General features: G+C 50.9%; 5 protein-coding genes across 5 annotated transcripts; 2 read left to right on the top strand and 3 right to left on the bottom strand.

Annotated features, from left to right (window-relative positions):
- Window positions 1–616: 616 nt before the first annotated feature.
- Window positions 617–925, bottom strand: PMZ80_005452 (uncharacterized protein; the record flags this gene model as incomplete). Its single annotated transcript, XM_064873872.1, has 1 exon — window positions 617–925. The coding sequence occupies one exon, from the start codon at window positions 923–925 to the stop codon at window positions 617–619; it is 309 nt and encodes a 102-aa protein (XP_064730976.1).
- A 1,194-nt stretch (window positions 926–2,119) lies between these two features.
- Window positions 2,120–3,571, bottom strand: PMZ80_005451 (uncharacterized protein; the record flags this gene model as incomplete). The annotated part of the gene is made up of 1 exon (XM_064873871.1): window positions 2,120–3,571. One exon carries the CDS (start codon window positions 3,569–3,571, stop codon window positions 2,120–2,122), a length of 1,452 nt encoding a protein of 483 aa, XP_064730975.1.
- Window positions 3,572–4,892: 1,321 nt separating this feature from the next.
- On the top strand, window positions 4,893–6,947 carry PMZ80_005450 (uncharacterized protein; the record flags this gene model as incomplete). The annotated part of the gene is made up of 2 exons (XM_064873870.1): window positions 4,893–5,355; window positions 5,401–6,947. 2 exons carry the CDS (start codon window positions 4,893–4,895, stop codon window positions 6,945–6,947), a joined length of 2,010 nt encoding a protein of 669 aa, XP_064730974.1.
- Window positions 6,948–7,668: 721 nt separating this feature from the next.
- On the top strand, window positions 7,669–8,058 carry PMZ80_005449 (uncharacterized protein; the record flags this gene model as incomplete). The annotated part of the gene is made up of 1 exon (XM_064873869.1): window positions 7,669–8,058. The coding sequence occupies one exon, from the start codon at window positions 7,669–7,671 to the stop codon at window positions 8,056–8,058; it is 390 nt and encodes a 129-aa protein (XP_064730973.1).
- A 4,308-nt stretch (window positions 8,059–12,366) lies between these two features.
- Window positions 12,367–14,365, bottom strand: ACE2 (Metallothionein expression activator; the record flags this gene model as incomplete). Its single annotated transcript, XM_064873868.1, has 2 exons — window positions 12,367–14,123; window positions 14,170–14,365. The coding sequence occupies 2 exons, from the start codon at window positions 14,363–14,365 to the stop codon at window positions 12,367–12,369; spliced, it is 1,953 nt and encodes a 650-aa protein (XP_064730972.1).
- Window positions 14,366–15,542: the final 1,177 nt, after the last annotated feature.

Genomic DNA, 15,542 nt, shown 5'->3' with positions numbered 1-15,542 from the left:
GTAGAGGTCGAAAGTCCTGGTAGAAGTTAAAATGTGTGATTCTGTTACTCGAAGTTCCGGACAATTTTGGAAGAATTGAAGATGATTTCTTTGATGAGATCAGAAAGCTTGCGTAAGGTGTCAAACGCTCCGCCGTACCGAATATTCTACCTTTTCGTGACTTCTGATCTTGACGTTTCTCCCCGACTGCAAACTGTCACCTCTTGGGCGAGGAAAGCAAGGTAATCCTCTTCGGCGGCGTGTCTTCATTGTGGAGTAGACTCTGGTCATATAAGCTCTTCTTGGATGTCCGTGTTTGATCAGGTACCTCATGCCTTCCCAACCTGTGCATGTCGAGACGATCACCAACACCTTATGCACGATCCTCCCGATTTCGGCGCTGGATGGGGGAGTCTTCACGACCAGCTTTTGCTGCGTCTTGCCTCTTCTTGCTCTGAGCGCACACTGTCCTGCTGCGACAATCATGGTTCCAGTTGGTGAAATAGAGAGGAGCTCGTGTGATATGTGTAAGCTTTGCGCACGGCTTCATTCATGGTGCGCCTCATTATCTCGTCGTAGTGCGCTCGTTTCCATCGTGGTCTTGTAGATCCTGTACGCTGACTTTGAGCTGACAATTTCAACCTTTCCTCGAAGTATGCTTCGGCGTGAACTTCTCGCCACCTTTTTTACCATGCACACCCTTCGCATCACCACCCTTCTTCCTGCCTTTCCCAATCATTTCGAGGTGTCCTGCTTTCTCACCCAGCATTCGCTCGGTCTGCGCGGTCAAGCCTGCGGTGAACTTCTTGTTGATTCTCTGCGCCTTGATGAGCTTGGTATTTTTCGGTTTCTTGTCGCCTAGACCCCTCTTCGTGATGCCAGCATTGTTGCTTCGGGACGATGTTTTGGTAGGCGCCGATGCCTTTTTGATCTGACCTTGCGCCATTTGCGGAAACGCCTGCGCTACATCCAATGCCTGGAGTACGAGATAGGATGGCCTTGTAGTACTGTACAATACTGCCGTGCTTTGCTATACGACGTTTTCGCGTGACCTGTGTTGTGCAAAAGCCTCAATTGCAATTCCTCCGTCGAATATGTCGATGACTTGAAAGTTTCTTGGACTAAGAAGGGCCCGCAGCACCGGCGAAAATCCGGCTTTTTGTGCCAAGAGCTAGATAGGCTCTCGCAAGACGAGGGATTCACGTGGACCAACGTACCATAGTACTAGTTCTGTAAACGACAGCTGGCGTGTCGGGTCTCGCAGCTTCAATTGCTAGGTGGACAGGAATGGTTGCGTCCTTGTTGAGGTGCGAAGGATTTCCGGCTGGTATAGTACGCCAAGGATGACTGAGGGCAGGAAATGAATAAAATTTGTCTTTCGTTGCATTGATTATCAATTTCTTACTTTCAGAGCATGTTTCCTTTAATTCCATATTCCCGAGTGTCAATATCATCGTTGTAGAGCTGGGCACTACTCTGCTGAACCAGATCGAGACGATGCGATCCTACGATGATTGACCCGAATGATCCTGTGGGCGGTGATAACGGGTTGTGTAGACTATCAGAAGTGAGGCCGAGACCGGAGGGTTGGCCATTACCCAAAGGCAGTCAGACTTGAGGGCCGGAATGTCGCTCCGTTCACGGTCCCAAGAGCTATGGAAGGATCACTGTCAAGGAGGGAGAGGAGCGAAACGATAGTGAAAGGCACGCACTGGTATCGAGATGGGGTCTACGACGTTGTGAGTGACCAGAATCTTCTACCGGTTGATATGCTCATTGCGATGATTATTCTGGCTCATCTCTCGTTATCCCTGCCGCTCCAGCGTGTCCAGCTTCAAGCTCACCTTTTGCCTGTTCACGAGGTCTTGATTCCAGCTAACGAACGTCGAAACGATGTTACCGAGATAAGCCGGGGCAATTGGATTCGAGTCTATTTGATGTTCGACAAGCTCAGCTCGATCTTGTTGCATTCCTTTGGCCATGTCCCGAAGCAATAGAAGGCACGGAATGTAAGCGGACTGAATGAGTAGCTACAAGGATATTCTGGTTGACCGCATCGTTGACCATGCCGATAACCTCAAAGTCTGCGGGAGTTAGTTACACAATCTCAACAACAGCCGGATCCACTCACATGAACCTGCTAGGAAGGCACTCTCGAAGCACATTTCCCCTCGAACCACTTTGCGAAATGCGTAGCTGGGATATCCACTGCTCGCCAATACATGTCTGACCACCAAATGACGACGGGCGTGTACAGCACGGACGACACGGCAAAGCCCAGAGCTTTCCTCCAATATCCTTCGTTGCCGAGCATGGTCGACGTAAAGTGAAGGAGCCAGGTACCAATAGTGCTATTGCCGAGACCATGTACCAAATACAGCGCAAAGCTTATCTTGCCGAGATAGCGTATCAATCTGGTGCAGAAGAAGCCTTGTACTGAAGGTAGATATGGCATTGGGCCAACGATCAGGATAGCCGCAACACTGATCCAGAACCTGCGTCGATAGGCAGAGAAGGGCCATAGGTTGTTGGAGAAGGTGTATCCGACAGATTTGAGTCCGTTCGTGCGAGGAAAGCCACCGAGCCAGACGCCAACAAACATGCTGATGCAAAAGATGAATTTGATTCGTTTTTGCTGCATGAAGGCTTTTCGAGAGATCGATTGTTGGACCAGAACGTCCAATTCTGCAATCAACATACCAGCCACGAACAATGCGACGTCCCATCGATGGTGGCCAAAAGCATGGACAATGATTGCCGACTGCACTGCTATCCTTATGACTGTCCGACATCTTGCGAGACCTAGTACCACTAGGAAGACTATCATTGAACCTCGATACTCGACAGCTATCGACCATAGCTGAGGGTTGTAGAAGCCCTTCATGGCCATGTCCCACGTCCATGGGTTTGACTCTTCGTCGAGGTAGCTCAGAAAAGCCGGCCAGCCATGGTGGAATTTCATCTTGTTGACACGTTTTGGAATTTTCATCAGATCCAATGAGGCGCAGACGTACACCAACAGGCATGAAACGAGAGCTGGTAGGAATAGTCGCAGTGCCCGTCGAAAGGTAAGGGAAGCCAGACCAGAGAAGAGAGTTTCGTATTCATGGCGGTGCATCTTCTGGATGAATCTGTGGGTAAGAACGAACCCAGACACAACGAAGAAGATCGAAACCATCGCCGGGCCAGAATAGACGAGCCTAACAACGGGCAACTGCCACAAGGACGACTTTTCACTGTTCTCATAGCCAGAGTGGGTAGCGTCGTACGACATACTTGTCGAGTGGTCGATGAAGACGATGAAGGATGCGAGACCTCTGACTCCATCGAGGTATCCAGTCGAATGCGACTTTACGCTTGTCGATTGGGTAAACTTTTCTGCAGCGGCGTTGAGCTGTCCAGGACCTCTTTTGAGGAAGCTTGGGATGGCGAAGAGCAACAGCTGGTATAGAGCATTCAGCAACATCCTTGGCAGTGATCTCCATCGTGCTGACGAAGCGAAGTATATATCTGGAGTGGTGGTAGTGCATGTCGGCAATGGAGGAAGGAGGGACTCCTCGTCTTCTTTGTTGGGTGCCTTGCCAGACCACATGTTGAGCGGTGAGGCAGAGAGTGTTGAGGATTCTACCTTATTTCTTTTTGAAAATAGAAGAACACGAATTGCAACAGGATCTGCGAGAACCTGTAGCCCGAACGGCAGCGCACGACGATCCGCCCTGTGAGTCAAGAGTTTGAGACGTGCAGTCAGCAAGGTGTTCAGAGAAGTATTATTCGGTGGCTCGAGTTATGTCTTGAAGCCACAGGAGGTAAGAGCAGACTCGATATTAACATAATAGCGCGCCTGCTGTATCTTCAGACAAAGTGCTAAGCAGGATGGCGCCTGCTTGTGTCGGATTGGTGGATGATCGACAACTTCCCGATAAGCAGGCCATCAAGTCTCAAAGACGACCTTGGCTCGCCTGATGCTTGTACAACGTTTTGATGCGATGCAGGAGGAAAGAAACAATTACAGTAGCATTTTGCGTGGTCAGGGTCCTGCCTGCAACTGGTCTACCTTTGAGTTTCCGCTGTCTCATATAAGTTTAAGGAGCAGGACCATCTCTAAAGCTTAGATCATTCATATGGTTGAGGTCTACGATGCTGCTCGACCAGCACGGAATGCAGTTCACAAGTACAACGTACCTGACAATCTGCAGGTACAAGCGCCAAATTGGTCAGGACTTCTTGAGGCTCTGGAAGCTTGGACAAAATCTCCGCGGACGGTGAATGGTCGATACCTATCGAGCTTGGGTGCTCTGGGTTCAGCCGCAGAATAAGCTTTCGGCATCATTGCGGGAAAGAGCGTTTTAGGCCATTTGTGGCTTGGCCCGCCTGGTCTTTGCACGATGGGAGCGGAGTGATCGGCATTGCACCACCAGCAGAAATTGGCAACTGAGCATGCGACCTTTCTTACTGCCGAGACAACAGCTCCCAGAGGCGTCGCCAGTCATGGGTCTTTGATCAGAATATGCGACCTTTCAACGATCGACCTCATGACCCCACTAGAGGCATTCTTATTCAATATCCGTGCCTGTTGTGCTGATTGCATACCTGTAGAGACCACTGCAGTAGTCATTGACAGGAACGTTTGAGGAAAGTACCGACGACCTTCCACAAACCAGGAAAGAGCGCACGAGACTTTTGCCAACGTCTCTACCTACTCAACGCTCGCTCCTTCCTGATAGTCTGCCAAAAAACATATTCAACGTTCCTTCTCCGAATCTGTCGACCGTGTGTGTCGTGTGCTCATTTTCTCCATTGGTTCAGCAGAAGCATGGCCTAACGAGCTGAATTTTCGAACCCTCCCACAACGGCCATATGTACGAACTCAAATCTTTCCCACAAACACGTCTGACAACGTGCTTTGACCGACCATGTTTCCTCCAACCCGACTCTCGATCAAGATCCCGGATTCTCCCATAGAACAACATACCTTTCGGTCACGTTCTTTTCGCCGATTCGTCGTTGCGTCATGCTGTCTCTTCCTCTTCTATGTAACATTGCACAGTGTCAACTTGCAGAGTGAGCTGCAGCAAAGATTGACGGATAGCTATCGCACATTCCACAGCAATCAGGGCGCCCATTGGCTCTCGCGTTCGCAATGGATTGAGCTAGGTCAGTATACCATCGAAACATCCGGCAGAAAGCCAGGTGATCGACCTGTAGCCGTACAGGAGCAGACAAAGCAGTTACCTGAGGTACTTCGCATACCATTTGAGCAGGCCGTTGCGGACGTTGAGCTTCAGGGATGGGAGGATGAATGGTTCTCCTCGGCGACTTTCGATTATGAGAGGTACGGACCACTTTCGGAGCCGAAGATCGATTTTGTGTATAACTGTGAGTGAATTCACGTGCTGCTGGCGAGCTGACTAACAATACTAGGGGTGAACGGGTCCGAGCAAGAGTTCAAGGACATCAAGCGCAAATACGAGCTTCTGTCTCCTCTGAACGACAAAGACGGAAATTGGATCTCCAAGCATAGCATCAATCGCTATCGAGACTGGGATGAGCTCCGGTACTCGTTCCGAAGTCTTGACAAATATGCAAAGAGCTTCGTCAACAAGATTCAGCTCCTGGTCAACTCTGTGCAGAACGACTCGACCTCGGGAGCAGAAACATACCGTGCACAGCGACCAGATTGGCTGAGGGATGACGATCAAACCCGTCGGAACGTACAGCTTCTGCGGCAAGAAGACTTCTTTGCAGAGACCAAAAGCCAATGCCTACCCTTATTCGACTCAGTGTCCATCGAGACACAACTCTACAACACTCCTTCCGATGTCGACCAGCTTGTAGCATTGTCTGACGATATGTTCCTGGGCGCACCGCACTCAGCCGCAGACTTCTTCTCGCCACTCTTTGGACCAATGATGGGCTTCAAGCAGGACCACTACAATGTCAAAGACATCAGCAGAGCAGACTTGCCTACCTTCGGAGAAAAGCCCTACCTATATTACACTTCATGGCTCCTAAACCATCGCTTTGGTGAGCGAGACCGCAAAGCTCAGGCACATTTCACACATTCGATCTCACGACGCGTTATGAAAGAAGCCATGGCTTCATTCCCAAGTCCGGCGATTCGTGGTGCCTGCGAACGCTTTCGAGGTGAGAGTAGCGTCCAGATCTATCCTTGGTATGTGACTTTCCACTACGCAATTGAGCGTTTTAGAGAAGCCTTGCTGTGGTCATTCATAATGACTCGCGGAGACGCCAACGGTGACGGCTACCTGGATTGGCAGGAACGACTCGCGATTATCGAAGCCTTCCAGTCAGGAAAGCGTGCTCTCGGTGGCGGAGATGCTTCAGCGCCAGCTCGTACTGCGGCTGGTAGAGAACGCATGTTCTACAAGCTGCCACAAATGCTGAAGCAAGCGGGACTTGAGCCACCTGTCTCCAATGTCAACATTCTGTGGACATCACTAGATGGTCCGCAAACGATTGAGAATGTCAAGTGCCACAATTTCCAGATTGATAAATGCTTCACTGAAAGCTTTGATTCGGCGGTTTCGGACGCATCATACCCAAACCCTGACTTTAGCGCCGCGAACATCTTCTCACAACTATCGCGACGAGAGCCGAGATGTGGTGATTGCCTCATCAAGTTCTTGCTCTCAACTACCGCTAAAGGTCTCGAGCCGATGTTGCCGCCGAAGTCCGCCACCCGAGACAGAGAGATGGTGATCAAGGCCTTGGTAAAATATCAGCATACTGTCGTGGAACCAGAGGCCATGTTCGTCATGGTCAAAGATGCTGAGCAGGCAGAGACCGAGCTTCTCGAAAGAGCCATAAGGAGGAACAAACATGTCGGCCAATGGTGTCTGAACGACGATGTTATGACTGACGATGAAGCTGCTGTCTCCAAGGTCAATAGTGTTATCCAAACCGTCTTCCAGACATTGTTCCCTGCCAAAGGTAGATGGGAGACTTGAGGTTTGGCTGATCGAGCGGTGCTGTTTCGAACACTACCATCATCTTGTTCAACGACAACGGGTCCGGCTACGGCCTGATGGCCGTCTTGGTGGACATGTGCAGAATGGCACTAAGCATAAAGCCATCAGTGCCCAGGCTTCACCGGAACATGCGAAGACGTAACCGGAGCACGTGTGGAATCGCGCTTCCAACCGTCAAGGAGTCGCAATGCTCGGCATACCCGCCTACAAACCAATGTAAGGCGGCTTCCTCTGGATCCAGATTAGCCTGACCGAAGGTGGCGAACGAGATGAAGAGCAAGTTGTTGAGGCTGTTGCAGCATGTCCGGGACACAGAAAAGGCAATTGTGGTGATGATACGACATAGAACAATACAGTAGTAGCCTCTGCAAGGATGACCTGAACGTAGTCCTAGAAGCAAAGAGAGGAGACGAAATAGAGGTTATAAGACACGAACCACTATTGTCGAGTTTGATGACAGAAAGCTGAGCTCTTCGTAAGTGCATTACGTGTCTTTGTGTCCACTGTAGCGTTCTAATACGGCAGGCACGGATGACACAAAGCGCTCGGGAAGCGGCGACCTGCTACTCATATCTCTGTCCGTGGGCCCGCAGTGCTTGACTGATATAGATACATAATCACCACAATGCTCCTCCCATCGTACCGCCCTAACCCAGTCTCCACGATTCCTCTTGTGTGAAGCACATCAGTCCTGTTCACAATGTCGTCCCCAATCACCTGCCACGTCCTCAACACTGTTTCTGGCACACCTGCTGCGGACCTTAAAGCATATCTCACCTTGCTCAACCCTGGTTCCTCCTCCCTCCAGCAGGGTATGACTTTCAACGCAGTCACGAATGTAGACGGCCGGGTCAAGGAATGGGACCCAGTCGGCGACATCACCCTTACTTCGGCTATGGACAAGTTCAATGATGGAGAGAAAATAGCGTGGGGTATCAGGTTCGAAATTGGGCCCTGGTATGAAGAAAGAGGCATTGAGAGCTTCTGGCCAGAAGTTGATATCAAGTTCTACGTCAAAAAGGGGGAGAGACATTACCACGTGCCCTGTCTCGTCGGACCCTGGACATACACGACATATCGAGGATCATAATGGCGAAGCACCACTTTCTACTTCGCGAGCATTGGGCACGCCTTGTCTTCGCTTGCCATGGATATGGGCCTCCACGAGGACTTTTTCAGCGACTTCGAACCACACCCTGCCAAACGCCCTGCCCAGCTCTTTGGTATCCGTCTGTGACAACTTCATGCGGCTCGATACATTGAATATGGCCTGCTCAGCGAATCGTCGTTCTAAAGACGGCATCTCGTCACCAACGTATGTTCAGATGCTTCAAGTCAGTTGAGCATCAGGAAGCATAGTTCGTGAGCGGCCTGCTGCTCGGGTCACGGATTGTTGTATTGGTTTGAGACTGTGCGACACAGCCTGCCAGATCAGAGGGTCATCTCCTATCTCTGTGCACGGAACGATGGTGCTGGTGGTTCCGACTGCTGCCAACGACTATGATACTGTTGATGTCCAGATCCGGTTCCTCGGTGTCGCTACCAGTTCTTTTCGTCCTCATGCGGATGGTCTGCTGTCGCTCATATTCCTTAGACTGTCGCCGAAGATCTGCTATTTGTTGCTGAACAGATATTAGCCACGTGATTGCAGGGCGAACTTCTTCCATACCTTTGTCAAGGGCGTCCCAACAATCAGATATCCTTCTCTACCCTTCGCGGATCTGTCAGTCTGTTCCGGTATCCACAACATTTGCAAAATGTACCTGATAGGAATAAGGCCGCACCGTTGCTGAGGGACCAAGAAAGTATTGTATTTGTCGCAGGACGATTTGTCTCGAAAGCTCGTACCCTGGCAGCCAGTATTCCTGTACGGGTGCTGAGTTGGTCATGGTGCCCTAGGATATGGTGGAAAGTGTTGTCTGATGGATGAATGTTTCCTCAATGTTTAATGCTTTCTCCTTTTGCTCGGAAATCGACGACAGAAGCTGGACCTGGTGAGTTTGAGATGTGCTAGAGCTTTACAATCTATATAAGCTTCATTGCTGCGTGAAGAAGGATAATAGGAAGCAGAGAGTACATGGTCTTGCATTACGGGCACATCACCCTGGCACACCAAGTTCAATTTGCAATCCAATCGCGAAGGTAGCTCGTCAACTCCTCCGCCATTGGCAAATCTACATTATTAGTGGCTGCCTTGACATCGGTGGCACTCATTCCAACGATATGCGCCTTGCCGAAGGGCATAGTGAGGCGAGTAGTCGCGTTGCTCGGCGCCGGTTCATTGGTGGATCCGAGTCGCAGGAAATCGCCTTTTATCCAATCACAATACACATGTTCGTTCGCCCTTTTCCCTAATGGATTATCCTTCGACCTAGCTTCAGCATTTCCCTGGACAGCTCTCCCTTGCAGCTGAGGTGCTTCTCATCAAGAACGGTGGTCAGACATGACCGCTACTTTAGTACCAACCAGATGTTTAGGACTTCAGACTAAGGCAGCATGTTTCGCAGCCATGCCAGAGCATCACGTCGTCGAGCCAAGTCATGTATGACCATGCGGTAGCAGTTCTTCAGGGTCTGTATATAATGGTCACTGTTTCGCCACGTCGCCTCACTGCATGTATGTGCACGCAGCAATACTCAACAAGTCTTTTGCAGCTGCACAATGGTCGTGCTAGGGAAGTACATCAGTCTCCAAGAGTGTGTGGTGCAAAACGCTGCTTCCAGCTGCAAGCTAAGGGTGGTCTTCTGCCGATCCTCCGTGACTGAAACAGTGGGGTTAGAGCTATGACTTGCTTCACAAACTCGGATCGTCGCTATGAGATCGCAACTTCGTCAAGGGTGGCCACGCGAAGGTCAGCATAACATACTGCAGATCACTCGGATGAGGCGAGGTGATCGACGGTCTGAAGGGATCTTTCTACGCTCTATTCCTACCGCAGACTCCGTTGCCTGTACATTTCGAACAAGCCCTCCAGCCGGCGGCTAGGAGTTGAGAGTGATGGTACGACTCGCTTGAACGGTGCGCAAGCTGTAATTGGTTACCGGGACGATGATGGCGCATTGCGACTCTATCTTCGACTGATAACGGCACAAAGTCGTTGTCGATCAAACTGTGCCCGAGCACTCCCCCTACACGTCCCTTCTGTAGTCTTCGATGGCACTCAGCCGACAATGAGGCGGGTACGTAGCCAATCCTGGGCCGGCTAGACACCAACCGACTACCCTGAAGCACGGAGGGCCGAATTCGAAGTTCAGGGGAGGCGCCAACGGGCGCCCTCCACAACACTCTATCGGTGATACCAGAAGCGTCAGTGCGCCGGCCCTTGGTTACGTACATTTCTTGACAGGACCCGGTATGAGACCGTACGACTGGCGCCTAACATGGCAGCGAATAGATCGCTACCACCACCAACAAACAAAACTTTGTGGGCGTGCGAAGCTGTCAATATCCGTCACGGGATGCTGATGTCCTGCACCGGCTTGTGTCTGGTACCACAGATGCGTCGTGCCAGGATACACATCTTTACGGCTAAAGACACTGACACCGCAGCACGAACCTCTTAGGAAGTCCCCAAACCCATAGACCTACCATACTGCGGCAGAGACCTAATCTCGGCATGCAACGGCCGCTTATGGACGGTGACGATCAATCCGCTTGACGTGATGGCGTTGCAAGCACGGATCCCCCAACTTGCTTATCAGGGCAATGCCGCGACAATCCGTGGCATGAGCTCTGCCAGAGTCACTATCACAGAGCTGTACTTGGCCTGGATTTGCCCTGCTGCTGCTCCGTGGTCAGGATTCCGGAAAGGTGCGGCAGCAACTGGCTTTCCACTTGCTTGCGCCTACGTGCTCCCCGTGGACCTGCTTCAGTGTCACCTGGTACGAGATACCCATCTTGGACGGGTCAACTTGAGCCTAATAGAAATCCCCCGACGCAGTGTGCTCGTCCATCACTGATGTGAAATTGAGAGTTTCCGCCTATCACCAGATGGTTGACCATGCGAACCACCATGACAGCTCTCGCAAGCCATGTCCTAGGAGCACACCTCCCAGCCCTCTCAAACCAGGCCAGGCACCACGTACCCCTCTCTACCCTGTAAAGACGACATGACTAGGAACACCTAAACAAAAGTGAAGCTTAGCTTGTGCTAGAACACCACACTAATCCCTTCGAGGCTGAATGCGCGTAAGAAACCACTCCTTGGTAGGTCCTGTCCATGTTACTTCCATGCACTTGTCTTCAACTGCTTTGTTGGAAGTCGACCTTCGACAAACTCGACTTTGAGCAGGCGGTATCAATTCCAACATGTCGCCCGATGTTCATACCGCATCAACCCTGAGAAACAGATACCGCTTTTCACAGGGGTCGCCTACACTTCCCTTCCCTCCATGCCGCGCCTCGGAGTAAGGCGATCGACAGCGGCGCACCAGATGCATGATGGCACCAATGATTTGGGCAGTTCACTCAGTGCTGTGAGGTCCTACAAGCGAGAGCTACCAATGGCGCACCGCTGATTTGCCTGAGCTCCATCACTTCCCGCTGCCAGATTATAGTGCCCAGGCCATTTTTGCGCCTCGTCACAATGGAATCCGTTTGGTCTTAACGACACTGAGGGTTGTGGTGCAAACCAGAACCTCACGAATGGTATTGCCACACCACCACGAGCTGTAGCACAACATCCCGACACCGTACGGTACGCAAGGTGGCATCTAAGACCGACAAGGTCCGCCCAGGAAGCACCCGGCGACACACTCCACTGAACAGCAGATCTCCATTCAGCACCATCAGTCAATACGCGCGAGCTCAGGCCATCCTGGCAAGTGCTGCTGGAGCTGTTTCCAAGACGGCGCAAACGTCAGGGATTGAATAGATGGAAGACCACGCTAGAGAACAGCACGAAACACACACAGCACACGTCTCCAATTGTGAGCACAGCAATTCGAGTGCCATTTTAGAAAGGCATCTATGACCCTGATATCAGGCAATAGAGTATGGTAATACTAGCGGCAAGAGTGTTTACTAGGTCCTGTAGTTGCGCAGGTCGATGAGCGCGCACACAAAGCATGGTTGGCAACGGCACGAAGGATGGAAGGAAAAGGCACATGAAGAACTATCTCAGTATTGATTCAGTCGGAGCTTATTGCTCTACTTCAACATTGCGCTAAGCGCGTGATTCGACAAGGTCTATCCCTCCCATTCCCATAGTATCATCGACTCATCTTGACCCGTCTCGCGACGTTGTGCTGCCTTGTTGAGCACCATCAAACGCCTCATTCATTCGTGACAGGTCATGCTCGTGTCTATGTTGATACATCCTTTTTCCGATTCCAATCCAAGTTCCTGCGCCACCTTCAGATATCCAACCCATTCTCATCTTCCCAGTGCCAATTTGCTCCTACATGTTAGCGAAGAAGGAATCGCTATTGTCCATTCCCACACTCATACCCATTCCCATCTGGGAGTCATCGTTGTAGTCCAAGAAGCTGTCGAACTCATTTCGCGAAGTCTCCTGGCTGTCGTTTTGATCCTCCGAAATCATCGCCTTGGTGGTAGCACTAAGACCGAAGGTCATGTTGGAGATGTTGGACATCGTGCTCATTCGGAGAGGGTTCATGTCCTCTGGATAGTCAAAGACGAGAGCATGCCCGACTTCTTGTGGTGGAGGAGAGGATGAGTGGGATAGAGATGGTAGTGACGTAGCCTGTGTTGCCGAGAGGAATTGTGCTTGGGTCGTGGAAGGAAGGTCGAAAGTATCGACCGTAGAAGGGTGAATGGCTGCTTGGGTCGATTGTGTCGATTCATCAAGCATTTGGTGTGAGAAGTGGGAGGCCTGTGCAGGAAGGAGGTCGAGCTCGTTTATTGGCTGCCCTGACTTTTGTGTCATGTTAGTTTCTTCGTCGAAAGATGCAAGCTCTGCAGGTGTTAGTTCTCGGTAGTTGTTGGGACTTGGCTTGTTTCCGGTAGAGTAGCCTGGGCTTGCAGGTGGTGTGTACGAAAACATATCCGGAGGCAAGGCAACTTGGCTGAGTGGTTCAATTTGTGTTTGCGAGCTCATCTCCATGCCTTGCGAGGAGAAGCCGAATATGTTCATCGTGTCGTCGTATGTCATGTTGGGTGAAGGATGATCTCCTTGTATGCTGAGATGGTCCAAGGTTTCTGTAGGCGGCGAGCCCCAGCTAGAGATTGAGTAGTTCGAGGCTGATGAGGCGTATGGATCGCTTCCACCGTGGTGCGAAGTTGGGCCCTCTGCCTTCCTTTGACGAGTTCGAGAAGCCTTGTTCACACGGTCATCCATTTCTGGTCGATGCTTCCTGGGTCTGCCCCTTTTGATCTCTTTCCTGACAATGCCTTCGAATGCTCCGATGCACATGCCACGTTGCCTATGTCTGGTCAAAGCATCGTGACGAGCAAATGCATTACCGCATAGACACGCGTAAGCTTTCGAGCCAGTATGGATCTTGGCATGTCTTTTGAGGTCATGTCCTCGCACGAAGCATTTCTTGCAGTGATCGCACCGAAACTGTCTGTCGCCTAGATGAGTCTGGACATGTGATTTGATGTTTTCTTTCCGCCCGAATTTCTTGTCGCACCCATCGAACTTGCACGTCCACTTGTTTTCTGAGTCTGGTCCGTCGATAAATTGAGCAATCTCGTCAAGCGTGACGTTCGTCTCTTCAATTGAAGCGCTGATACCTGGTTCAAGGTTGAGATCGGAGATTGACATTCTTCGGGGTGAAAGGGCGGGCCTCGTAGGTGAAGATGGACCTTTGCTGGAAGATAAGGTAGGCTGAGATTGTTCTTCAAGGCGAAGTGGGTTTCCGGAGATCTCACCAAAGAGTTGTTTGGAATCCGTCTTGACGGCGCTCACTGAACTCGTCTTGATGTGTGCTGGTCTTCGCTGCTTGACTGGCTCCTGTACATTATGAGAACCCTGTGTGGCTGCCAGATTGGGAGCATCAAAAACGTCGAACGAGTGCATTTCTTGGTGCTCGGCGATTCCCTGAAGAGATCTCGACTTCTGCATTGACACCGGTCGAGGTGAGACTATATTATCGTCCTGTGGATGCCACCTTGGCGACGTCTGTAGCGACTTCGTCTCTTGAAAGTTCTGTTGATGCATCGGTGTTTGTGCTGGTGTTAGGGGGAAATGTGCTATACCTAGTTAGACTCCAAATCTCCGTTTGAAGGGCAGGCTTACCAGTCTGAAGTTGGTGTTGGGGTGTGTACGGTCGTATGCCAGTCTGTATTCTCAGATCCGGCTGCGACATCCTTCTGTCTGTCTGTGGCATCATCTGAGCTGCTTCCTGCATCTGGTGCATCGCTTGGAAGTAGTGCTGGCTGTTCTCGTCGAACATGTATGGGCTCTGAGACTCTGCCGAAAGAGGCATGGGCATGTTCTGATATTGTGAATGTTGCATCATGTCCTGAGGTAAGGTCATCATAGCATTCATTGTCATGTCATAAGGCATCGCTGGAAAAGAATGTGGATGGGGGAAGTTCCCACACTGCTGTGCTACTGTTGGGTCAACCTGTAGTTGACCATGCTGCTGGCCCGGTCTGGCGATTCTCTGCTGCTGCGCTTCTCGCAAAATTTGTTGTCCTTGGATTGATCCTATGTTAGTATTCATACTTACAGCGCTCCCTGGGTGCTGATGCCTCCGGATTGGGCTTCGAGCCATGTCAAACGACTGCCCTCTCCGGTGCAAGCTTTGTCGTTGTATTGAGTTGGGAGGCATTGGTACCTTCATGGCTTCGAAAGCTACTGGTGTCGATTGTTGTCGTTTGTGGTGTAGCTTTTGTCGACTTTGAAGAGATGAAGGTGGATTGGACGTCATCTTAGGCGAGATGAGTTCGAAATGGTTAGTAGTCTGAAGGATTGACCGATAGTCCTCCGTGGTTCGAGACTGTATCGAGGTCAGCCAACGTCCCCGTCCTCAACCGTGGGGGCAGCTGCTCCTCCTCGTGCAGCAGTATCTGGAGGTTGTTGCTTACCTCGCGCAGCGCAAGCAGCCCTCAACCGGGCAGCAAGTTTGTTGTAATTCTTTTCAGTAGCAGCAGCAGTGTTCCGTATTCAGTTTTCTTGATGTGTAGTTGTTCGAGAGGACTCTTCTTATGCCTTCCCTTCCACTCCCGACTCCTCTCTCTTTTCAGATGTTCTTTTCTGTCTTGAGTGTAGCTGTTGTTTGAGATGTTGTATGATCAAGGACTAGCAAATGTGTATGTGGAGAAGGTGAAGTAGCGAGGAGAGATGAGACAGAAGTACGAGTATCAAGAACATCCAGACTGCGCTGGAGACGTCAGCCGGTAGACAGCGTTGTTGTCATCGTGTTGCTTAAGCAACCACGGATCGGCAAATCGCTGGCCCATGCTCCGTAGTCCGAGAAGTCTTGGCCGGCTCGGCTAATTTAGCATCGCCGAACCTACCCTTTCGAGAAAATGCCGAAAGCTGCCAAGACTGTCACACTTTGGTCTGATTTTCTTCCAACATCTTAATCCAGGTCTCCGCTCTCTCTCGAACACCTGCATTCGAAGGTTGAGGAAGACATATTGTCGAGGTATGTCAAGTGGTCA

The sequence above is a fragment of the Knufia obscura genome (genome assembly GCF_036327395.1).
Source record: "Knufia obscura strain CCFEE 5817 isolate CBS 148926 chromosome Unknown scaffold_5, whole genome shotgun sequence".
Lineage (NCBI taxonomy): Eukaryota > Fungi > Ascomycota > Eurotiomycetes > Chaetothyriales > Trichomeriaceae > Knufia > Knufia obscura.
Note: the sequence above shows the minus strand (reverse complement) of the source record. Positions and strands in the feature narration are given on the sequence as shown.